At 41.0% G+C, this 26,445-nt stretch overlaps 2 protein-coding genes across 2 annotated transcripts in view; both read right to left on the minus strand.

Annotated features, from left to right (window-relative positions):
* Window positions 1–7,916, minus strand: part of LOC115730416 (F-box/LRR-repeat protein At3g26922-like) — a 28,350-nt gene extending 20,434 nt beyond the window's left edge. Inside the window, exon 1 of the mRNA XM_048275726.1 lies at window positions 7,780–7,916. The gene's annotated coding sequence lies outside the window, so the exon portion shown is untranslated. The remainder of the gene's footprint in view (window positions 1–7,779) is intronic.
* LOC125314195 (cactin-like) lies at window positions 919–26,201 on the minus strand. The gene is made up of 3 exons (XM_048275731.1): window positions 26,176–26,201; window positions 1,137–1,559; window positions 919–1,048 (listed from the first exon to the last, which is right to left on the minus strand). The coding sequence occupies exons 2-3, from the start codon at window positions 1,557–1,559 to the stop codon at window positions 929–931; spliced, it is 543 nt and encodes a 180-aa protein (XP_048131688.1). The 5' UTR covers window positions 26,176–26,201; the 3' UTR covers window positions 919–928.
* Between the last annotated feature and the right edge of the window lie 244 nt (window positions 26,202–26,445).

Consider the following 26,445-nt stretch of genomic DNA (forward strand, 5'->3'; position numbering starts at 1 on the left):
AACCTTGCCCACCCGGCCCATGCTCACCCCTACGATGGAGGGCATTGTCGTGATATTCAGGCCGTAGTGGTGTTCCGTGATTTAATCAAAATGAGCCCCCGTTAACTAAGCATCTGCAATTTCCTTCCAATGCCCATTATTCCAAGACTTACCTTATCTCAAGCCTAATAACCAGCTTACTAAAGCTTAATAATCTGAATACTAAAACTTTAGCCTGAACTAAAACAACCCAGGATTAACTTAGGCTTCACCACTGTTAGTTCTGTTTTCATGAGTATCGATGCTACCAACAACCTGCGTTTCCGATCAACGAACGTTGTCGCTGACAACCGCCGCCACCGCACAACGCCATCCCCAATCGCCTCAAGCCATTCCTTACTTAACAGTCACAATATCGAGGAAATGATGTGGAAATTAATGAGATGCAGCAAACCCCAATTCACCATCTCCATGTCACTCCTCATCCGTGTCCACCGGGTATCACCGCCAAGACAAATGGATCCAGAAATGGAACAAACTATAGATTATGTTCTGCCGGGGAACTACATGTAGTTACTTCACGAAAATAGCTGGTTTTATCGTTAAATCGGTAAAACGATAACCAATGGACAGCTGCCTTGCATATTCCTAGGAAGCAAATATCAATAACAATGTCTGTCTTAATTTCCAACCCGTAATTCTAAAATAGCTTTGGCCAAGAAAACAAATTTAGAAAAAAGAAACAAAAAATTACAACTACTACAAGCTAATAACTAAAATAGCTGTTCAGCGAGTATTACCAGACTGTTGAATGATTATTCCATGATGCAAAATTCCTGTCTGCTACCTCCCAAAATTGTCATCACACTACCAGTTTAAGCTTAGAAGTTAGAATCCATATCCCACTGGCAATTCCCAGTGTCACAGAAGATTCAAAAGACAAATCTGTTCACCGACGGTAGCGATGACGTCTGAAGATGAAATAAACCTGGAAAATCCCTCCTTCAAAAGCGCATTTGAATCCCTTCTTGTGTGAATATTCCCATTCTTTATTAACAATCCTAAAACCCTGCAGCACCCCAGCAACATGTGAATCATATAACAGCCAAAAGGCTCATGAACAAATCAAGGGTAATTTTCTGATCAAGTAGACTCACAATGTCCTCATATGGGGCCCCGGCGTGGAACCGGATGATACACGTCTCTGTGCTATTCCCATCCTTTTCAATCGCGTATGTTGGGGCCTCAGTCTTGTCGACAAGGTCAGGGTAAAAGATGTTAAACTTATAACCTTGCACAATCTTCGGAGGTGGATTATTGTGATCGTAATACGTTTGAGCGAACTTATCCCACTCATATCCAGTGTGGACGTGGTTGAAATATTTTGGTTTTCTCGGTCGATAGTCGAGACAATTGGAGACACGAAGCACCTGTGAGTCCAGATTCACCTCTGCACCGGTGCCAAAAACTGCATCACCTTCCTCCGTGGCTCCCATGGCTTTGATGGCCTTCATTTCAAAATTATCTGCTGATTGAGCTGGATTTGACGCCGTTGCTTCTTGCATCCGTCTTTCTTCCATCTGCGACATGCCATCTATTTAAAATTCTAATGACGAGTAAAAACTATTATAACATGGCATGCAATTCAAATCAAATGACTTGAACATGCAATAATTAAATGACATGAAATACGTGACATGTCATATATTATGACATGGACGATGACGCGCAACAAAATCTATATAATATGCACATGTAATTTTTTTTTAAAATAAATTTCTTCCAAATTCAAGATACAAAAAGTATATAAAGTGCGAGATTATCGCATTGAAGCTAGGCAATAATTTATGTTAAATCCTATTCAAAGTTGGAAAATTTCCTAAACGATCAATACTTCCTAAACATGCAATTCTGAATAAGAAACAAATCTATCCTATTATGTAGCGCAGTAATTTATATTTATTCAACACAAGAAAGTGCATGAAAAATTGAAAGAAACACGAAATATATCAAACCCACAATGCAATATTCACCAAAACTCAACATGAAAAATCAAGATAATAGAACGGAATGATTCCCAAGTCTCTTGGCTCAAATTAGTGATTATGATGAATTTTACACATAAAAAGGATAATGCCTCAACATCTTGAGAAGTAGTATTAGTATCAATAAATCAATTTTAGGCAACAAAAAAAATTGAAATCAAATTAGGGCTTGGCAAATTACCTAGTTCGGACGATTCACTTCCAAAACAAACGACAGCTGACTCACGGTCGCAGCTAAGGGCCACCAGCGACGCTTGGACCGACGGTGGGGTGTGCGACGGCAAAGAGGGCAACAGCTAGCGCGGGCCCTGGGAGTTGGTAGTGAAGGCTACGGTAGCGGCTGATCGCAGTAAGGTACGACGGTGACGGGACTGAGCAGCAGACTGGCCGTGCGCGGCGGTGACGGTGAGCAGCAGGACGGAGCTGCGACGGAGGCAGGAGGCAAAACCGAACCCTCTTCTCCTTCGCACGATTTTTCTCTCTATTCTTCTCTGTCGCGTGTGACGGGGTAAGGAAAAAGAGAGACCCTTTCTCTTTTTTTTTTCCTTTTTTTTCTCTAAAGCGTATTTTATAGGTGAGGGGGCGAATAGGGTGGGTTTATCAAAGAAAGAGTCCAGACTTTCTATTCTAATGAGACGTGACATGCAATTAATATAAACTATTTCTAATGACAGGCAAAAATCATAGGCTATTCTAACATGCTATGTAATCTAACTCATGCGAATCCTAAATACGCATTCACTAAACGACATGGAATGACGTGCCATATGCATGGAATGCCATATATAAATGAGATGGTGTATGACGTTGAATGACGTGGTAAGATGACGTGGCAGGATGACGTGACGTACCTAAACGAGATGTCACGTGACTTGGCATGACCTGTTTTATATGATATGCTTATGTTATTTGTAATTTTTATCTTATATATCATTCTTTGTGACTTTTTTCGTTGAACTATCCTAGCATATGAATAAGCAAAGTTAAATCCTATTCAAGATTCGATAATTCCTTCTCAAATCCTACGTCATCCTAAACCTGAAATTCTAATATATATGTATATATAATCCTAAGTATGCACTCTAATCTACCATGCAAGGAAAATTTTGGAGGTTGTTTTTGCCTTTAAGATAGCCCAAATCAACACAAACGAAACACCAATCAAATATTCACCAAATTCTCATAATATCACTACATTTCAAAGTAAAACCAAAATAATCATGAATAAGATATTTTCAAGATTATGGGGATCTTTATTTATGGAATCACCCCTTGTCGGTTATGTCTACGAATCTAAAAAGATAAGAACCAAAAAAAAAAAAAACCTCCAGTTTAGGTAACAAGACAATTGAATCAAGCTCGGTTTAATCGCGTTACCTTGCGTTCGCTGCTTTGAGACTCGGCTAGGAGCTATGGGTACATGGATTGTGCTCGACAATAAAACTTTGGGACTGCACTAGGCCGTCGGCCGCCTAATCCGTATATTTAACCTTTATCGTCTAGACTAAAATTAATAGCCATTATTTCCCATATTCCGTATAAAAGAATTTCAAACGATAAAATCTCATTTCCTCGGACGCAACTTTTAAGAAGCGAAAGAAGTCTGGAAAGTTGCCGAAATGAATGTTCATGGAGGGACACGGCAATCTCTTTCGCTAATGTTAAAGGCTACATTTACATCTAGCAAGCAGACGGTGTGGAAATTGGTTTTATCTCGCAAGAAATTCAATCGGGTTGGATTTGCTTCCACAGGAAGCGCCTCTGTTTGCAGATGTTGCATGCCTTGGGCTCAAATGTGCTATACATGTCGTGATCAGGAACACCTCGTGGGTGAAAGAAAAACTCTACACGCAGACGGCGCGTTTTACAAAAACCACATTGTATATGAATAGCTATATAAGGGAAAGATTCTTTGGTTCCCGCTTTCATCTGCACAGTTCAATGGCAACCATGACTGGGAGTGTTACCACCAGTTTCGGCACTTCATGAGCATTGATCATGAAATGAGCCCCACAAATGCCACAGAGCATCACAGCAGCAGTTATCATGCTGAGTCCGGACAACTTGTCGATGCGGCACTTCGCGTGTTTGCCCTATACGAGTCCTCATCGCTTATCACTCGAGGAATGCTCCATTTCCCAAGCTTCGGTTCCCCAGTCTGCCCACCTGAAACGTTGCACCATATCCGTGTTAATTGATGATATCTTGTTCTTTCTCAACTTTTAAGGCTTGTTGCCTAAGTTATGGAAAAAACAACAATGAAGAATGAAGAATAAGGAGAAATTTCAACAAAAAGTAAAAGTAAGGGCGATTGATGAGGAATTGAATTTTGGATTCGGTGTGGATAAAAGATTTTCCTAAGATATACTATTCAATTGTCAATGATGATTTGATTTGATAGCTCAGATATTGTTGCTTGTGATATTAATTTGATTCGATATTGCCAAGGTGTAATTCATTCAATTGAATTTATAATCAAAACATTTATCATTTCTATGAGATTAAATCTCGAGTTATTGCCAAAATAGCATAAAAACAATGAGATTATGGAAGTAAATATTCTTGTATTTATAGCTACTACACTCTTCATTTTTTTTTTTTTTTGGTAAGGACTACACTCTTCATTTTGGTTCCTACATCTTTTTCTTTTTACTTATAATGTATGTGAAAACAGTCAGTCAAAGTGATTAATTTGAATCAAACTTGACTTTTTTTACTTGTTAATGAAAAAAAATAGAAGAAATTAAAAGTAGTTTTGTCTTTTGTGTTAAATGAAGTGAGCATACTAAAATTAGCGGTAAAGTAAGTGCGCAATATGTGACGGTCAAAAACTTTGTAATGGCTGAATACTTCAGTTTATTGGTCCTCCCAATCTAACCACAAATTACTTTATAGATTTTTCTAATTGATAATACCAATTTGAATAATCTCTAAAATAAAAAAGATATAGTTTCACTTGACTTCAATTTACGCTGCAATTTTTTGATAATCCAACATCTTTTTTTGGGTGAAATAAAGGATATCTCCTTCGGAAAGAGAATGTGGAAATCCCATATGACACAATATATCTAAGGGTGTGCAAAAAGAACCAACCGAACCGGGAAGCGCCCAGACCGGACCTAACCAATTCTAAGGGCGTCGTTCCGGTCCCATAAAATTGGAATTGGTAATTGTTAGTCCGGTTCCCGATTCCAAAAGTGGAACCGCCCACATGAACCAACTGTTTCTTTATTTATCTTAATTTTATTTCTTAAAGACCTTCTCTTAATTATTATGGGTCATTCTACACATTTAAAATGTGAATATGTGTTTCAAGCAAATGCGATTGGTTCCACTAGATCGCTTGAGAATCGAATCGGACCTTTCCGGGCACCTCCGATCCAATCCCTAGTTCTAGAGATTAGGAATCGGTCCAGAGGGACCGATTCCCAATCCAGGGTGGAATCATATCGAACCAGGAGCCAATCACCCCTAAATATATCCGACAATTGCACTATACATCAACCCAAGAGACATCTTCCTCTCCGGGACTTCGAAAGGGCACTTTTGGAGCACCAATAGGCATAAAAAAGAAAGAAGAAGGGATAATGATACAAATGATCCATGAACTTTGGCTTAATATGCAATATGATCACCGGTATTTTAATTAATTCAATGTGATCCCTAAATTTTAGTCTCATGTTTAATGTAGTCTCTGAACTTTTAATTTATTCAATGTGATTTCTGGATATTTGATAAATGTTAAATGTAGTCTATGAATTATACGAAAATGTTCAATTAGTTATTTCGTTAATTTAATATCAGAGATAACATTGAACATTGGGCTAAAGTTCAAGAACCAAATTGCTTATTAGGCGAAAGTTCATAGACTATTTGTGTCATTTTTCCAGAAATGGATTAAGTGCTATCTTCACTTTGATGTGGAAGCGTAACTATGCTTTTATTTTCTTAATAACACTACTTTTCCAAATTTGCCCATAGATTGAAAAAATTAATGATGAAAATATCTTTTGAATGATTAACAAATATGCTTGCATTCGTCCATAGAAAATGGGATCACCCCCATTGCGTTGAATATAGAATAGATATGCTTCTTTGTTGCTTCGAACTGAATTGGTACATTTCTAGAATTGTTTTACTAAAAAATTAATAAAAATGCATTAATCGTTTATAAGGATACTTTACAAGGATATAACCAAAAGCAAATATTTTACCAAATTATATATGTTTTAAAACAAAGAAGAAAAACTCAACAAAAGGGCAATGCCATAAAGCTCTGACTTTTTGCATGACACCATCCAACTTGAAAGACACTTTCGAGGAACTATAAAGATCTTATAATGTTTTTAAAATATGAACAAGTTTCTGAAATGAGACATTACTTTATCGGTCCTCCCTCCGCAGAACACATGTAAGTCGAGAACAGTACTTCTTAAATCAAAGGAGGGCAAGTTAGAGTAAAACTCCAAGGCTAGGACAACATGCCAAATCCTTACATTATGAACCCAGTTATCTCATGATCGCACAAGTCGTCTACTTACACAAGTATCTCAAGAAAGATATACCCATCCACAGGGTTTGCTATTGCGATCTTTCGTGGTCAAATATTTTCGTGAGAAAAAGAGAAGCCAAGATGAAAAGCAAGATCATGCTCTCATTGCGAAATGTTTCTGAATCAGGAATTCTAAGCCCACTGTTTTCTACAAAAAGCCACCGTGAGCCACAAAATCAACCTGAGAACAATTGTATTCCTTCAAATCAGGACCTAAAAGTAGTCCTATGAACATATGAAATTAGTCGAACACTCAGGGATCATGCTATAAAGTTGCCAGATTTCGCTCAAAACTGGGTTACCCACTTACTCTGTGTCTTCATCCAGAAGAAAAATGGATGTCAAAAAGGAAAAAAAAAAAAATGCAAGCCTCCACGGAAGACTGTCTCCTTATCTGGGCAATCTCTCTTTTCTGGCTTTTCTTGATCTTCGCAACAACAGTTTCTATGGGACGATTCCGATAGAAATCGGTCGTTTACGCCGCCTGAAAAAACTCAATACTCCAATATAACCAGTTTGAAGGAAACATTCCTCCTAACTTAGCCCAGTGCCAAAACCTTGAACTGATGTCACTCTTGGATAACAAGCTAACGGGTGGCATACCGAGAGAATTCGGCACCTTCCCTAAGTTGCAACAACTGTTTCTTAGCTTGAACGCGTTACCAGGTCAAATTCCGAGCTTCCTGGGCAACATATCCACGTTGCAGGTCATTGCTTTGGCCAAGACCAATCTCACAGGAACCCACATGCTCTCATTGCGAAATGTTTCTGAATCAGGAATTCTAAGCCCACTGTTTTCTACAAAAAGCCACCGTGAGCCACAAAATCAACCTGAGAACAATTGTATTCCTTCAAATCAGGACCTAAAAGTATGGTTCAAATCTAGTGCAATGTTCATCCATGATTCCCCACCCAAAAAACCAACACGAAATTCGCGCAATCTAATGAGTAATTTGGCATTTGGGGATTGGAGAAATCTACCTAACACAGTTCCCACGTAGTCCTATGAACATATGAAATTAGTCGAACACTCAGGGATCATGCAATAAAGTTGCCAGATTTCGCTCAAAACTGGGTTACCCACTTACTCTGTGTGTTCATCCAGAGGAAAAATGGATGTCAAAAAGAAAAAAAAAAGAGCATGATCATGCGGTGCAGTGAATTTTTTAGGAGAAAAGGCAGTACCTTTCGCAACTCCACAACAACAGGGTCTGCGAAACGATCACTGAATGATTGAGCCGAAAAGATGGTACCTTTCACAACTCTGCGAGACGACGACGACGACTACGTGGTTTTGCTCTGCTCCGCTTGTGAGGTTTTGGCGGGCATAAATGCGGCAAGCACAGAGAAGGAGGGGAAGAGAATGTTGGAGATATGATTGAAGATACGAAGGGATTTCAATCCGTGACCCTATGTTGGAAGAAATGTCCAACCCACCTCGAAATCAAACCTCGGATCAAATCAATGTACCTCAAGATGAGCGGTCTTCTACCCAATACCCTGTTTGATCTACTTCCACCTCCGTTCAAATTCCTGGCCTGGTCCAGTGACCATCAGTAGGCCAATGGTCCGCCATGCCAAATTAGACATGGACTCAACATGGCGCACCGGGAGAAGAAGCGGGTCACAGACCCAGAAATTTCGGGTTTGGGAATGAATCCCTACCCAGTTTATGAATCTGGGCTTGTGCTGTAGACCATCGGCGCCCAGAAGATTTACAATAATACTGTATATTATTAGGTGCGTTTGGTTGTCCAGATATGGATTGGGTTATGATAGGATAAGGCAGGATTAGAAATCTTCCGGATTGTTCTTCGGATTGTGAAAAATCCAATCACGTGTTTGGTGAATATTTGGATATAACATGAAAATAGGGACGTACTATCCACCACAATTATGGACGACGGGGATGCACCATAGATCCACCTTGAAGCTTTCTCATACGAAAACTCTTGCAGTTGAATATATCTTCCTCATCAAAAATTCCTTTTTCCTTGCGCAAAAATTTCCTTTTATAAAATTCCGTTTTCAAATTAACTACATGCTAGTACTTACCTTTTCCTTGGTAGAAAGGCATGTCATTTCGCAAGTCTAAATATATACATAAGTCCATTTATGAATTTGACCCTTTTTTTTAGCTTGAGTCATCGGAGGACAACATCTATAGTGGACTAAAGTTGAAAGACTTGATTGCACACATTAAGAACGGGCATTGCTTGCATATATGAAGGGTTATAGGACTTGATTGCACAATTTAGTAAGTCATAGATCTGATCTGATAAGTACTTTGAATAGTGTAGATCGGTTTTCCCAGGAGTTGAGAGTGCTTATCCTAGATAACTCGAATATGCTATTTCAATTCATTAATATCTAGTTAGCAAATTGCTACAGAAAGGCCAACTCGTTGGCAAATTGGATCGCAAAAACCTATTGTATATAACTTTCAACCCAAAATTGACTTTTTTCTTTTGGTCAAGTCTCCCCCTCAAGGTTTATGGACTCTGTTTTGTCTCCAGCTATGGGCTGTTTTGTTTAGCCTTAGTAAGACAATATAAGAACAATTTCAAATAAGGGCCTAAAGTATTCTGATTTTCTTAAATAAAAGCCCAAAGTGAACTCTGTTTAAAAGAAAAAAAAAAGACCTAAAGTGCCCTTTTTGTTTTAAAGAATGGTCTGGCCAAAGGAAAATTTCTTGTTTTGCCGTTTTAAATTTTTTTCCCTTTTTCTTTATATATATATAAAAACACGAGGGCAGGACATATGAACACAACGGCCGCCAGACGCCAGTAGTTGCCAAGGGAGGGAAAGAAAAAGGGAAAAAAATTAAAACGGCAAAACACACACACATATATATATATATGTATGTATGTATGCATGATACATATGATTTCCTATACTCGCAAGGGCAGGACAATGAGCACAAAGCCGTCTGCATAGTTCTGCTTATAGAGTTTATATGATGACCAAAGAAGAAATCCAGCTTCCTGGAACAACCAAAACATGTGCACTTTCAAGACAGCAACTTACAGATTATACCAGTTGACCTCGGTCCGCAAAAGGTGCTTTCTAAGCTTTTCGATCCACAGAGGATCGCTAGTAACTTTTTCTCTAACCACTCCTTGGTATCCCACCTGTAATCTCTACAACCCCTTGGGGGCCATATCATGAGTTCTTCCAGGACCACCGCATGCTTCAGTAACAATTCCAACACGCGAACCAGCTCCTCCTCGTGCAGGATAACATTACGCCATTCAATCCGCCTAAGATGCGAGCCGAAACATCGAGGTGCGGGATCGAATATCGCGCCACTGGGATATAGTTCGATGCCCTGATTATCAAAATGAGAGAGGCACGGCTTAGACATCATGCTTTTCGACTGCAGAAGGCAGCAAGAAGTTCTTTTTTTAAATCGAAACCCAGTTACCTCTCTAAATTTAAGCGTTTCCAGATTCGGGGAATTATGCAGCAAGTTAGTAATTGCTTGATGTTTCAAGTGCAAACGCCCGAAGTCCAATAACTTCAGATTAGGAAAGATGGGCAGGTTCGAGCGGATATCATCTGCACTACTTAGAATCTGCAAAGAAGGCAAAACAGACATGCTTGCTAGTAAGAATAATCTCCAGGAATCGGGCAAGAGATCAAACAACAAATGAGGAGAGATAGAACTTCTGGATTTCGCCAGGCAAGCAGAGATACCTACATCGACGGCCTTGCTCGACAGTTTCAATGTTTTGGCAGAACACATTGCTTCCAGCATCTCATTTAGACGGGATGCAACTTGTCCAGTCCTAAGCGGATGACAGCCAGGGACATTGATGCACGCCTCCAGTAGTGAGCATGACTTTGGGACTTGATAATCATTCAAGAATCGACTCCTGAAATGCATCCTTTTGAGATTATTTCCAAGTATCGAAACTCGACAGCTATGTGCTTGAATCCATGAACGATCCAAATCCTTGTCGAGTATGGTCAAGATCTTCAGCATGGGAGTGTGAATAGTCAGTGTCTCGAGATTAGCCCAAGTACAGTTGACAATGGTCAACTCCTCAAGCGCCGGGCTGGATAACAGCTGCTCCGTTGAGCCCTCGTCCACAAACATGATGCTCACGAGAAGCAGGAGTTTGAGATTCGGAAGGCGAATTAGAGAAGGTAGTTTCAATGCCACCTTGATGAATAATTTCAAGTGAGTCAGTGTTGCACTAGTGAACAAGCCACACGGCAAGGCGAAATTTCCTGGAAAATCTGAAAGGTAGACACAGAACTCTTCGACATCCCGCTTCACGGCGGCGGTATCCATAGATTAACACGAGATGCGTCTCCCAAAAGATCACGAGAGAGGTGGAACCGTTTTAGGCGAGAGGAGCCTTGAAGAAGTACTCCTTCCATGAAGTTGGCAAAATGCTCCCTCCTGGAAACGTTCCGCTCGTGAAGTGCAAGACTAGGATATGCAGTCCAGAGGTATCGCCACTTTTTCGACAGCACGCACGTCCTGACAGCATCCTTCAATGGAACAAAAGATAGGATGTGTTCAAGAATCACCTTAGGAAGATCGTCCCAGTTGTAAACTACCGCATCCGTGTCGTGTTCTTCATTTGGCTTCCGAATACTCAGATTTGCTAGCAAAGTTTCATCCATAAGCTTGAACTGGTCTATATAGAGCACGAAAAGCGCCATCATACATCAATGAACAACACATGCAATCGATTGAGCTAAAATGTACATCTTCGATCCACCACACAAGTTCGGAATTACTCCATTTCTTTAGACTAGACATTCAACTCTTATCAATATGAAATCCAACCCATCATTCATCCCCTTGTCTACAATTACAACAGCCGCAAATTGTCTCTTTAGTCGAGTTCTTCGTGATCAGGCTCTAAAGTCGCTGGCTTTTAATTCTTTTCTAAAATGAGCAAAAAGAAGGAAGGAGGAGGAGGAGGGCATCAACATGCAATGTTAAGCTGTTAGCAAGAAGTAAAAGTAGCACCTTAAGAAGGAAGACGGCGCTTGGAGGTTGGACAAGCTGCTGCTTCTTCCCACAGTGAGGGTTTGGCAGGGATAAATGTGCAAGGAAGGGAGAAAAAGGAAATTTAGGGTGAATCTCAACGAATCTCCTATCCTTGAACAACAAGCATATAAGGCAAACGGGCGGGTTTGATCAGATAGGTCAACGCGAATTAAATCGGATTGATTTTTTTGTTTAATCAAGTCCTATAAATCGTGATTTGTTTAATCAAGTCCATATTAGTGTAGGGTTCGATGTAGTTCTCTAGTCACTAAAGATAGGAGATTCCGATCAAATTGACGACGTCTTGTTCTTATCCTTCCTTAACTTCCAGGGCGTGTTGCTTTATCAACTTGTTTGTCCTACCACAATTAAACAATTATGTAGATTGTTATTGACTACATGTTAGCACTCACCTTTGCCTAAGTAATGTGTCATGCCTGTGACGCCCGAGAAATTCAAATTTTGTAATTTGTCCGAATTCAATAAAAGGAAGAAAATTGAATTTTAGTCGGTGCAAATTTTGGATTGTAAGGAATTAAGTGACGAATTTGGATGAGTCCCGATTTGTTGTTCGATTTCGATTGGGTCTCGAAATCGTGGTCACCGCGACTTAGGATTTCTAATCCTCACGCCTAAGACTTTTTTGGACCGAACCTAGCGCGTGAAAATTCAAATTTTATTCCCAATTGGTTGAGTTAAAAATCCGATCGGTCCCGATTTATCAAATTACGCAAGCGCTCTTGGATATTATGCATGTGGGACTAGGAGTGAGCAAACTGAACCGGACCGGCCCGGACTAGCCCAGAACCGGACCGGATCGGGAGGGTTGGTCCGGTCCTTGAGTGGGGTGGTCCGGTCCTCGGTCTCAATAAATGGGACCGGTGGCCGGGCGGTCCGGTCCTTGGTTCCAGGTGGATGGGACCGGCCCGGACCGCCCGTATTGAACCACCCATAATATATATAATTAAAAAAATGAAGGTTTCATTTGTTTTCAATGTTCATTTCTAGAGCTATTTCTATTTTTAGGCTGTACATTTTTTAAACTCGGACAGCATCAATGTTATGAATGCGGTATATCCTATTTATTATGGTCTTTTCCAAGGCATTGTGTGGTGAATATACGCTAGCATGTTCTTTCTAGAAAGAAATGATTCAATCGGTTCATTTAATATAATGGTAGCAATTTCTTCATGTTCATGTGTTTTGGTTGTTTATTTCAATGAGTAATCCTGTATTTTGTTTTTGCACGTTGCTTGGATGTGGAATTCGTTTAGTAAACAACATCATTGTTAGTATGTCTTCGCTAGCTAAGTTTTTTCAATTATGTCCTTTATATATCTCTATTGTGTTAGCAATTAGACTAATGTCATTATTAAACCTACCATTATGTGAAGACACGCTTTCATTATAAGGTGAGCAAACCGGACCAGCGTGGTTTTTTATTCAACCGGGGGTATAGATTGTAAATTAACATACAATCGAAGCATATTATATTTCAAGGGTTATATTTTAGCGGTCCCACTAGGCCGGGACCGGACCTAACCGCCGGTCCTGGTCCGATCCGATCTTGGTCATGTCCTTGGTTCCGAAAATTTGGGGACCGAGACTACTAGTCCGGTCCCCGGTTCCATACCGAGATCAGGCCGGCCCGGACCATACACACCCCTATGTGGGACGAAAACATTTAAATCTGAAGAGACCCGAGGGCCCCATATCGGTCAAATCTTCAGCCTACCTACCAGTCAAAGTCAGTCAACCCACTCTCTCTCCTCCCTCCTCTCTCTCTCCCATCTACCCCTTTTCCCTCCCTTGTACCGTGCGAGACCGCCCTCCCCTCTACACACCGAGCCTCCTCTTCTTCTCCTTCAACCTTTTTCGCGCAACCATCGCCTCCGGCCACCACCACCTCGGCTCCACGTTGTCGTACCTTAGCTCGCCTCCGTCCGATAGCCGCTCGCGCCACCGCGAAACCCGAGAACAGACCCGGAAAAACCCTTGCTTTGTTTTGCGTTCGTGGGCCGCTCGATCTCCGGCCGCCCTCGCCGACGCCTTCAGCTACCAACGGTCACCACCTTAGGCCTCCACCGTCGTTACGCCACCTTAATGCCACCATCCTAGCCGTCGTTCACTGTCACAAGACCTAGAAACGACCCGGAACAGACTTGAAACCCGTCTGCCCTATTTCTACGTCACCTAGCCACCGCCTCTGTTCCGGTCGTCTCCGCCTAGATCCGCCGGTTGCCGGCCACTCGAGCAACCACCATCGACCCCCCACCATCCCCAAGGTCACCGGAAGCCGGTCACCGCTCGTAGAGCTCGGATTGAGTCCCGACCGGACATCCCTTGTTTCGGGTTAAGCTACCCTGTTTTGGCCGAGCTGCTGTTGTGCCGCCTTCGGCCATCCGCCGCCACCACCAACGCCACCTCCGGCTACCCCGAAGACCCTCGACCCCGGCCGAACCTTTCCCAGCCCTTACACCACCCGAACCACCCCAAAACAGCCCCGGTTTTCCTTGTTTTTCTCTGTCCGGTCCTTGTTTCGGCCAACTTCGACCATCGGCCACCGTCCCGAGCCCCGTGTTACCGTCCCGAGGTGTCACCAAGTCTTTCAAGCTATCGCGGACCGAGTTGGAGCCCGAAGCTCGATTTAGGCCGCGAGTAGCCAATAATCGTTGTTGCGGGCCAGGCCAAGTTTGTGTCGCCACTGCTCGAGTGGAGACCGCCCGAGCTATTTTTAATTGTGAGTTAGCCCCTAACTCTTGGTTAGGACACTAATTGCGTTCGAATTTAGATTAATTAGATAATTAGGATGTTTAGGTAGATTAATTACGGTTGGGCTAGATAGAAACGTGGTTTAGGCTAAATGATCGTAATTAGTTAGATTAGTCAATTAGTTAGGTTGTCTGTGGCTAATTGGTGAGTAGAATTGATTGATTTGAGTGATTGTATTAGTTGATCGCAAGCGAGCGATAGGTCAGAGACGAGTGCGCAATTGGAATTGGAATTGGAATTAATAATTGACTGGGTGCAATTGACTAATTGATTTATGAAGTGTTGGTTGTGAATGCCGGATTGATTGTTGATTGCCGTGGGGGTCCAATTAGAGGTTAATCGCCCCAAATTGCTTGAGTTGTCAATCAATATAATTGCACATTTATGTGATCACGTATGAGATTAAATTGCATGGTTTTACATGAAAACGGCCTTGGGCCAAGTATTTGAACATGTGAGCGTGAACATTCGACCTAATTCAAAGAAATGAACTGGCTGGTTGTCAAAGTGCTTGAGTGCTCACATGATGGGATAATTCCGACGATCATTATCTTCCGGTCAATCGGTCCTGGCAATCATTGTCTTCTAGTTGCTGGATGCGCGTCACCCATTATCTTCTGGTTGTTCGTTTGCCGGTCGCAACTTGTGATGGATCGAAACCTTTAAGGATTCCTGTTAGCTCCGTGTCGTGTCAATAATTATTGTCTTATGGTTGGTCGAGTAGAGTCACATGGACTATCATAAGTCGTCGCCGGAAGTAAGGGACGATGTCCGGTCCTACCGGGAGAGCACTAACTAACTAGTGTGCTGGACTTACGGGTTGATTATGATAATAAATGGACTATGTGTAGTGTCATGTGCATGCAAGTGCTGTGATGCTTTGCCAATGGATTGAATTAGTTTGGATGGTTTGACTATTGAGTAGAGTCTGCATCGCATTATGTGGGGCTTGGAGGGTAAGCTTGCATGTGATTGAAATTGTCTTTTGTGAATTGAGTGTGATGATTTTCCTACTATTCTATCCCGCTGATTTTGATTATTTGGGAGAATTGTATATTTTGCATGCGCCGTAATTTCGTAGGTCGATAGCTTACTTGGGACACTATCATTCATGACCTGAGGCTAGTAAGGTAGGGATATCGGGAGCTTGAGAGTCGAGGTGTGACAATGCCAACTTTTTAAGACAAAAAATATACATAGACCTAGTCATCAATTTGAACAAAATTTAAGGTCTCCAGTCAACGGAGGATTACATTGGACAATATACTAAAGTTACAGGACTTGATTGCATACATTAAGAGTTACAGGACTTGATTGCATACATTAAGAGTTACAGGACTTGACTACTTAAACTAAGAGTTGTAAGACTTGATCGCACTATTCACCCGGTCATAGATCCGATAAGCATTCTCAAAAGCGCATATCGGCTAACCCCGTGAGTTCTAAGTGTTTATACTCGAGAACTTGAATTTGCTATCTCAAGTCACTAATATCCAATTAGCCTACTGTAATGTAATGACGGTCCAAATCTTAACCCTTTTTTGTGTATTTTTTTATTTGAAAAATCTCAATCCGATACACCGTGACAAGTTTACCCTAAATAATTCACTACCAAAAATTTCAATGTGATGACAAATTCACTCTCCATTAGTTTCCATTCAATTGGATTAACACTACAAAAAAAAAACCTGAATTAATATATTTGTTACCAAATTACAAATGGAAAGTAAAACCCCAAACTGTTGCACCCGACATCTCAGCAATTTAACCGTAAAATTTAACGGAAACTAATGGAAGGTAAATTTGTCATAGGTATACTAATTTGTGATTTTTGTGGGCATGGTGGCATTTTCGCAATGGCTTTGTGGAGACATTGTTTTGAATTTGGCGCTTGAAGCCAAGAGAAGTTTGCTCCGACCTCCTATTGTAGGAGTTGACCAGGTGAAATGCAAATGGTAAAGATACTATGCATCATATTTCGGATATGATTGTAACTTGTAAGAGACATTATGTGGGAATGGGACCTCGAAACTCCCATGTTACCCAACGACAGCATTGAAATTGATAGTCATTAGGCTAAGTTTAATCCGATTATCAAGCATAATAACCAGATTAGGAAAGCTCAATAATCTGATTACTAAAACTTTGGCCTCAACTAAAATAACCCATAATTAACTTAGGCTTCATCACTGCTCGTTCCATTCCATTGCTGAGTATCGCTGCTAACAACAACCAGAGTCTCCGATCACCGTTGTCGCTGACCACCGCTGCCACCGGACAACACCATACACAATCACCTCAAGCCATTCCTTACTTACAGTCACAATGTCGAGGAAACGATCCGGAAATGAATGGGATGCAGCAAACCTCAAGAAAAAAACTCATTCCCGAACACATGTTTCACCATCTCCATGTCCCTCCTCGATCGTGTCCACCCGCCGTGTATCACTACCCAACACAAATGGATCCGGAAATGGAACAAAATACGGATAATATCTTGCCGGAGAACTACATGTAATTGTTTCATGAAAATAGCCGGTTTTATTGTCAAATCGATAAAAGGATAACCAAGGGCAGCCACCTCAAATATTCCTAGGAAGAAAATATCAATAACATCGTAGATGAAGGATAACCAACGGGCGGATTGTTGACTGAATATTCCATGATGCAAAATTCAGTCTCCTAGCTCCCAAAATGGTCATCACACTACTAGTTTAAGCTTAGAAGTTAGAATCCACATCCCACTGGCAATTCCTAGTGCCAGAGACGATTCATGTAGGATACTAAATCCGATCTAATACATACTCAACAAACAGCGGAAACATGCCCAATAGATCACCGGATTCACCGATCGACGAAGATACATCACGAGGACATACCTTATTGATCACCGATTAGATGCCCTTTGCGATCTCGGAGTTTTTCTCTGTCAAACGACAATCAACGATGGGAGGAGCGTTCTGTGTTTTTTTTATTTTCTTGAAATGACAGAATGAAGTAACTTTGGAGAACGATGGAGACCACGTCGATTATTGACGTAAAACCAACCAACGTGACTTTTCACGTTTGAGCATATACTTGCTCATTGGGGTGTGGTTGCCCGCATGGGCGCACACCGTATCTCCTGTAGACCCCACTTTAATATATTTAATCTAATATCTCCCACTCGCCCATGTAGGGCAAACAACTCCTATTTGTCCACGGAGGACTAATAACTTAACTTTTTATCTTCGCAAAGTTCATATTGGCAAATAATCCGTGCGACCAGCATACACTGAGAGCTCGTTGTCATATATCCGTGGGGAGTATATGACAGCTCTAAAATTGGACATAAAAAGAAATGAATTGTATGTTGTACCCTAGATCGATCGATCACATATAAATTTCTCACTAGATCTCATTTTAAAATTGACATATTGTATTCACAATTATGATCACACCAAATAATCATAATTGACCGGTCCGTGAATATAATTCATAATGTGACTTAAAACTCCAAATCAATCTTCCTCATTCATTAGATCTCTCAATCTCGGTTCAGCTCGCTTTTCTAGAAATGTCCCTTTAGATCGAATCAATTTCATGACCATAGGCAACACCCTAAGATAGCAAACACTAAATAGAGACCTTGAGAATAACGAAGAGTCATGAGGGTACAAAAATGAGGAATTTTATCCTCGAGAGTCTCACACGGCATAGAGAAGTTGAGATCAAAACTCTTGCCTACTCTCATTGGTCGATAGTGCATATGTAATATGAAATACGTATTACGGTATGTTCTCCTTCCCTATGGAGCGTATGTCTTTCTATTTTAATACCGTATGGATGATCATCTTGACACACTCAATGTTTAACTTAAGTTCACGTAACAACTCCAGCCACGAGTTTTCATCAGAACTCTCATCCGGCGTTTAAGACAGATAAAGCGAAATATGTGGGTTATTTCACTTTCGGACATTGTAAGTAATAAGTCCTCATCTTAACATCATGTTAAGGCGGTATTAGTATTTTAAGCTTGAGCTCTCAATTATCACATAGATAATAAGCTTAAAATTACCTCATCTCTATTCACTACATAATAAATAGAGGCGGTTACCCGTGTGAGTGGGCTAACCTCTCATCTGTCCGACATACCTTTTTAACATATAGTGCACCAAGCATTAACATGCATGAATATCAAATAAACTTATAGACTTTTAATATTGATAAACAACATCATCAATTATTGACGTTTAGGGAAAAATTACAAATATTCAATACATTAACCTCTACGCATTCCTAGAGTCTTTATATGACCAAAGAAAGCATCTCTAGGAATTGGCTTTGTCGGGGGATCTGCTAACATTCTATGCGTAGATATATACTGTAGGTTCACTTCCTTTCGTGCTTCCATGTCCTTGACATAGTTATACTTAATGTCTATGTGTTTGGTCTTATTATGAAACTTAGGATCCTTAGTATAAGCCATTGCTGCTTGACTATCACAATAAACCTTCACGGGTTTTGCAGCATCTCCTGTAATACCCAAGTGATCCATAAATCTTCTAAGCCAAACACCTTCTTGTCTTGCCGCCGATAATGCCACGAACTCGGCTTCCATGGTGGATAAGGCTATACATTGTTGTTTCTTCTTGCTCTACGATATGGCGCCATTATTCAATAAGAATACATTTCCAGAAGTGGATTTTCTCTCATCCAAATCTCCTCCCCAATCAACATCAGTGTAGCCCTCTAGGTGCGGATCACTTCTTTGATAAGTTAGCGAGTAATCGGCAGTTCCTTTCGGATACCTCAAAATTCTCTTAACGGCAATCCAATGTGCTTGACCTGAATTGGATTGGTATCTCTTGACCAATCCAACTGCATAACAAATATCGGGTCTTGTACACATCATGGCGTACATGAGACTTCCAATAACACCGGCATATGGAACATTTTTCATACGTTCTTGCTCTTGTGGAGTCTTAGGACACATTCTTCGGCTCAACCCATTACTTTTCGCAATAGGAGTATCAATGGATTTGCAATCTTGCATACAAAATTGTTCGAGAATTTTATTGACGTACGTCTCTTGCGAAAGAGACAATGACCTTTTCGAACGATCTCTCGAAATCTTAACTCCGAGAATGTATGTAGCTTCACCAATATCTTTCATTTCAAAATTAGAAGATAGCCAACTTTTGATTGTCTTCACAAACTCCATATTATTTTCAGCAATCAATATATCATCAACATATAATGATAAAATTACAAAGTGACCTTTGGACCTTTTGATATAGACGCAATTATCTTCATTAATTATTTCAAAATCATATGCCACTATGGCATTATTGAAGCGTATATACCATTGTCTTGAAGACTGCTTAAGGCCATATATCGATCTCAAAAGTCGACATACCTTTTGTTCTTGGCCCTTTTTAACAAACCCAACGGGTTGTTCCATGTAAATCTCTTCATCTAATTCTCCATTGAGAAAAGCGGTCTTTACATCCATCTGATGTAATTCAAGATCCAAACTAACCACTATTGCTAGAATGAGGCGAATCGAGGTAAATCTTACCACGGGAGAAAAAGTATCTTCATAGTCAATTCATTCCTGTTGGTTATATCCTTTCGCCACAAGGCGTGCCTTATATTTCTCAATTGAGCCATCAGCCTTGCGCTTTATTTTGAGAACCCATTTGTTCCCAATGGCTTTGCGTCCTTTCGGAAGATCAACCAGTTCCCAAACTTGGTTTGTTTTCATTGACTCCATTTCTTCTTTCATTGCTTTCATCCATTTTTTCTTATCGGGGCAAGATAGAGCCTCATTCACATTTCTTGGCTCATCTTCATCCAATGGAGCGATCATGAAAGCTTCCCCTTCAATTTCAAAGCGTCGTCGAGGAATGCTTTTGCGACCGGTTCGTCGTGGAGAAGATTGTACCAATGGCACTTCGTCCTCCAATATGCTCCCACTCGGACCGGATAATGGCATTGATTCATCAAGTGGTTGCAATGGAGATTGATTTGTATTCAACTCCCCACCTCTCACATTGCTTCCACTTGGATCATTATTTCCAACGGTCTCATTATCTTGATCCAATGTCTCAAATAGGGAATAATCTTCACCTATTTCGCCCTTTCTTGGAAATTCATTCTCTAAGAATGTGACATCTCGTGATTCAAATTCAGTCACATTTCCACTTTCTTGCTCACCTATGAACACATATCCTTTTGAGTGTTCTGAGTACCTTATAAAGATACTCTTTTTGCCTCTTGGTTCTAATTTTCCATATTTATGTGAGGACTCATGAGTATAGGCAGCACAACCCCAAGGTTTGAGAAAGCTTAAATCGGGCTTTCAACCCGTCCACAATTCATATGGGGTAGAAGTGAGCGATTTGGAAGGCACTCGGTTAAGTACATAGGCAGCAGATTAATAAAGCATCGCCCCAAAAGGCAATTGGTAAATTAGCTTGTGCCATCATGGACCTAACCATTTCAAGTAGGGTTCTGTTTCGTCTTTCGGCAACACCATTTTGTTGCGGAGTATATGGAATAGATAACTGTCTATCTATTCCCTTTTCATCACATAGATTTCTGAACTCATCGGATAAATATTCTCGACCTCGATCGGATCTCAAAGTTTTTATTTTCTTATCTAAGCGATTTTCTACTAAGGTCATAAATTTCTTGAAGCAACTAAATGCTTCTGATTTATGAGATATTAGATAGACATATCCATATCGAGTATAATCATCAATAAATGTGATGAAATAAACAGCATCATGCCTTGCCCTAACATTCATCGGACCACGGATGTCGGTATGAATTAATTGCAATGGAAATTCAGCTCTTGTCCCTTTTCCAAATGGCTTTCTAGTTGTTTTTCCCATTAGGCAATGCTCACGGGTAGGCAATTCAACTTTCTCAATATTGCCTAATAAGCCATCTTTGGCTAATCTATTCATTCTTTGTTGGCCAATATGACCAAGTCTAGCATGCCATGTATTCACATCATTCTCATTAGAACTAGAAGATGCAAACAGGGAATAACATACATTCACACTAGCATGTTCAATATCCAATACAACAAAGCCATCCGTGAAATAACCGGAACCATAAAAAGTTGTTCCTAAAAACAAATCCACACAATTATTGTGAAAATTCATACTAAAACCAAGTTTGACTAATACCAACACAGAGACAAGATTTCGACGAATCTCCGGAGCGTACTGAACATCATGTAGAAATAAAGTACGTCCACCACGCATGATAAGTTGGCAAGTGCCAATTCCTTTTACTTCTACTCTGGAATTGTTTCCTACATAAATCCATCTCACTCCACTTGGAATTCGTCGAAATTCCACAAACGTATTTCGATCTCCGGCTACATGGTCCGTGGCTCCCGAATCTACTGTCCACAAAGGATGGGATTCAGTTAAAAATACAGAACTTGATACATAACAAACACTTTTAAGTGTGTTAAGGGTTTCTACCTTTTTCGGCTCACCACGATCGCGAGCGAAGTGACCCTTCTTGCCACGCTTGTAACATTTCATCCTCGAAATGTTCTTCTTCATGGGACGATTCCCTTTTCCATGCTTCTCAAACTTTGGTTTCTTGCCGGATGGTTCAACTCTTTTGCCTGTCCACTTCTTGAACTTTCCAGGGTGCTTGCGCTTGAAGCCCGAAGCTCCATGTGAGCTAGATCCGATAACATATACATCGGATTGTATCTTAGCCGCCGAAAGACGATCCTCCTCTAGCTCCAAATGGCGCACAACATCCTCAAAGGTTGTGACATTCACATTGTGGGTCGGGTTCACCTTCATGTGTTCCCAATTGTGAGGCAAAGAGCGAATTACAGCCTGCACTTGTTGTTCATCGGACAATACATGTCCAGCATCCTTTAGCTCACTAATCATGTTCGACATCTTCCTCAAATGTTGCTTTATATTCTGCTCATGTGGCATCTTATAAGTGTCGAACCTGATTGTAAGCCGCCTCGGCTTGGTGACAGAAGTCCGACCAAATCTAGCCTTCAATGCATCCCACATGTCTTTAGCATTTTCATGCTGCCTGAACTCCCTCATGATGTCATTATCCATACTACTCAACAACATAATGCGAGCAGTTGAGTTCTTTTTCTTCCGGGCAGCGGAGGCTTCTTTGTCTCTTCTGTGTTGTGCAGTATTACCATCCTCTGGCTCTGTCATGGTCGGGTTAAGAGCTTCCAGTGCCTCTAGTTCTTCAAGCACATACTGGATTTTCATACTCCAGATTTCATAATTTTTGCCATTCAATTTCTCACCCTTGTTGAGCTCAGCAACAATATTCTTAGGTGCCGTTGCCATAGTATCTGAGTATAACATTTAGCACGTGTTTAAAGTCTATTTGTATGCAACAAATGCAATCATATTCATGCATCTCGATTATACTGGTATATAGTTTCAAAAAAGAATTCTAAAATCAACAGTTCACTAAGTTCCCCATCATCATCTAGATTTTCTTATCTAAAACCAATACCAATACAATCATCACTATGTGTTCATCATACGATTACTAAAACTTGTGAACACTCCCACTCGAAATATATACACATAACATAATGCATATACAAAAATCATCAATACAACAATCACAAGTCCCTAAAAGTCTCCTAAGGCAAACGGGAAAGGAACTAGCTAAAAATAAAAGTCTAAATATAATAACGTGTGATCCTCCTAGCTCCGGTTACAACATGAGCATATGTAATTTCCTTGGTACAAAGAAAAAAATAATTAAGGTCTCGAGGAGGATTATGAATCAAATCGGGGGCCAAAATCAGCTCCTTTGGACAAAACCTTTGAGGACCCTTGCCTTTACGCCATGGCGCATTTTGTCTGCGCCAAGATATATTCATTGCAAGCGATGACGTCTTCATCGCTCCGATCCTTATAAAATCGTGTAAGAAATGTAGCACGGATTTCTTATATGTAGCAGCGTTATTCCACCACGCACTATTCATCAAACCATGCCATTCTACGGGTATAGTGTTACGTAGTGCATAAAATGCATCTACTGGGGTCATTTCTTGTCCAGCCCATACGATTTCTTGGATCATTTCGTTGACCTTAATAACATGGGTTATAATGTCAGAAGCATTATCCCATTTATAAAGACCCAATTTTGTAATCTTTTCCCTTAGAGCTTGGCCGAGCTTGACTCTCCTTGGCCTTTGGGGTGTTCTCACATTTCGTCTTACCCATTGCATTGTTCCCGCAACGAATGCGGAACACAAATGGATTACGCAAATCCAATTATTTTGTAACTATTATGAACATATCATAATAAATAAAATAATAGGTAAAACAGGACCCTTTAATATTGACCAACAAGACATTTTTTTTTTTCGGGGTCAACGGTCAAAGTCAACGGTCAATGGGTCAATAGTCAACGGGTCAACGGCGCGGGTCAAAGGTCAGATCGGGTCGGGTCTGTAATGTGTCGCGGGCCGGATAAAAAAAAATGAAATGGGCCGGCCCAATTTCCTCTCCCTTTTGTTTTTATTAAAAGGCCTGGGTTTATAATCAAATGGGTTGGATTGGGCCTTTTTTCTCTTCAGGCCTGTTTATATTAAAACAAAAGGATTTTAGTATTGGGCCTGTTCTGGCCCAATGCGCCGCGGGCCTCCTCCTCCCGCGCGGCCCGGGTCTCCCCACGTGCGCCGCACGTGCGGCGCGTGGCTCGCCGCGCGCGCAGCCGGCTCCGCCGATGCGTGCCGGCGCGTGGGCCGCCTTCCGGCATTCTTCGGCGACCAAATTTTCGTCAAAATTTTCGTATTTTCGAGACGAACACGATGGTATATTCATAACTCAAAAAAGGTGAACAAAAATGGCATAAAAAGGGACGAATCGCCACGGCCCCGCGGGACTTCGCCCCGTCGCGGCGCGTGGCGCGCGTGCGGCGGCTTCCGGCGGACCCTCGGGGCCGGCAACCACTCAAAACGATCGTCTCGACGAGCCCGTTCTATTGGTATGTTCAATTTACTATTTTGACGAACAAATCATAATCAAAAGGCTATGAACAGTAACTTCGCGATTATGGTTAAAAATCTTCAAAACGCACCATATCAACACAAAAACGATCGGGAATCAAGTAACACATGCTCTGATACCAATGTAGGATACTAAATCCGATCTAATACATACTCAACAAACAGTGGAAACATGCCCAATAGATCACCGGATTCAGCGATCGACGAAGATACATCACGAGGACATACCTTATTGATCACCGATTAGATGCCCTTTGCGATCTTGGAGTTTTTCTCTGTCAAACGACAATCAACGATGGGAGGAGCGTTCTGCGTTTTTTTTATTTTCTTGAAGTGACAGAATGAAGTAACTTTGGAGAACGATGGAGACTACGTCGGTTATTGACGTAAAACCAACCAACGTGACTTTTCACGTTTGAGCATATAATCGCTCATTGGGGTGTGGTTGCCCGCATGGGCGCACACCGTATCTCCTGTAGACCCCACTTTAATATATTTAATCTAATAATTCAAAACAAGTAAGTGTTCACCTATGGTTTCCATGGAAAAAGACAAATCTGTTCATCGACGGTAGCGATGACGTCCGAAGTTGAAATAAACATGCATAATCCCTCCTTCAAAAGTGCATTTGAATCCCTTCTTGTGTGAATATTCCCATTCTTTATTCACAATCCTAAAAGCCTGCAGTACACCAGAAGTATGTAAATCAACATAATCGCCAACAAATTTATGAGTTTTCTGATCTAGTAAACTCACTATGTCCTCGTATGGAGACCCGGCATGGAATCGGATGATACACGTCTCTGTGCTATTCCCATCCTTTTCGATCATGCATGTCGGGGCCTCGATCTTGTCGACAAGGTCGGGGTAAAAGATGTTAAACCTATACCCTTGCACCATCTTCGGGGTGGATTTTCGTGATCATAATACGTTTTATCGTACTTGTTCCACTCATAGCCGGTGTGGACACGGTTGAAGTATTTTGGTTTTCTCAGGCAATAGTCGAGAAAATCGGAGACATGGAGCACTTGTGAGTCCAGATTCACCTCCGCACCGGTGCCAAAAACTGCATCACCTTCCTCCGTGGCTCCCATGGCTTTGATGGCCTTCCATTCAAAGTTATCTTCTGATGATGGAGATGGCTTTGACGCCATTGCTTCTTGCATCCGTCTTTGTTCCAGGCAATTTAAATCAAATGACCTGACCATGCAATATCTAAACGACATGAAATATGTGACATGGTATGTGACTTGTCATACATGATGACATGGCAATGACGTGGCAAGAATGATGACACCGCAACTAAATCTACATTATATGCACGTGTATTTACTTTTTTTTTCCCTTCTAAATTCGACATACAAAAATTATCTAAAGTGTGAGATTATCGACAAAGTTACGAAATAATTTATGTCAAATCCAATTCAAAGTTGGAAAATTTCATAAATGATCAATACTTCCTAAACACGCAATTGTAAAAAGAAACTACTCTACACTATCATGTAGAGCAACATAAATTTTTTTATATTTCATATTTTCAGCGCAAGAAAGTGCATGAAATTAAAAGAAACATGAAATATATCAAACCCACAATGCGATATTCAACAAAACTCAACGTAAAAAATCAAGATAATGGAAAAGAATGATTCCGAAGTCTCTTGGCTCAAATTAGTGATTATAACGATTTTTATACATACAATGATAGTGCCTAAACATCTTGAGAGATAGTATTAGTATCAATAAATCAATTTTAGGCGACAAAATATCAAATTGGGCTTGGAAAGTTACCAAATCAAACCGAGAACGATGGATCACGGGGACCAGCGGCAGCTAAGGGTGGCCAACCAAGCTTGGACCGACTGCGGGGTATGCGACGGCAAAGAGTGCAACAGCTAGCGTAGGCCCCGGGATTTGTTAGTGAAGGCTACGGCATCGGCTGATGGCAATAGAGGTGAAGGGAATAAGTAGCCGCCTGGTCGTGCGCGGGGGCGATTAGCAGCAAAACAATGCAAGCCGCACGTGTGCAAAACCGTCGTGTGCAAGGATATGGACCCAAAGGCTACGGCAG

This window comes from Rhodamnia argentea, chromosome 3, assembly GCF_020921035.1.
Source record: "Rhodamnia argentea isolate NSW1041297 chromosome 3, ASM2092103v1, whole genome shotgun sequence".
NCBI classification, from domain to species: domain Eukaryota; kingdom Viridiplantae; phylum Streptophyta; class Magnoliopsida; order Myrtales; family Myrtaceae; genus Rhodamnia; species Rhodamnia argentea.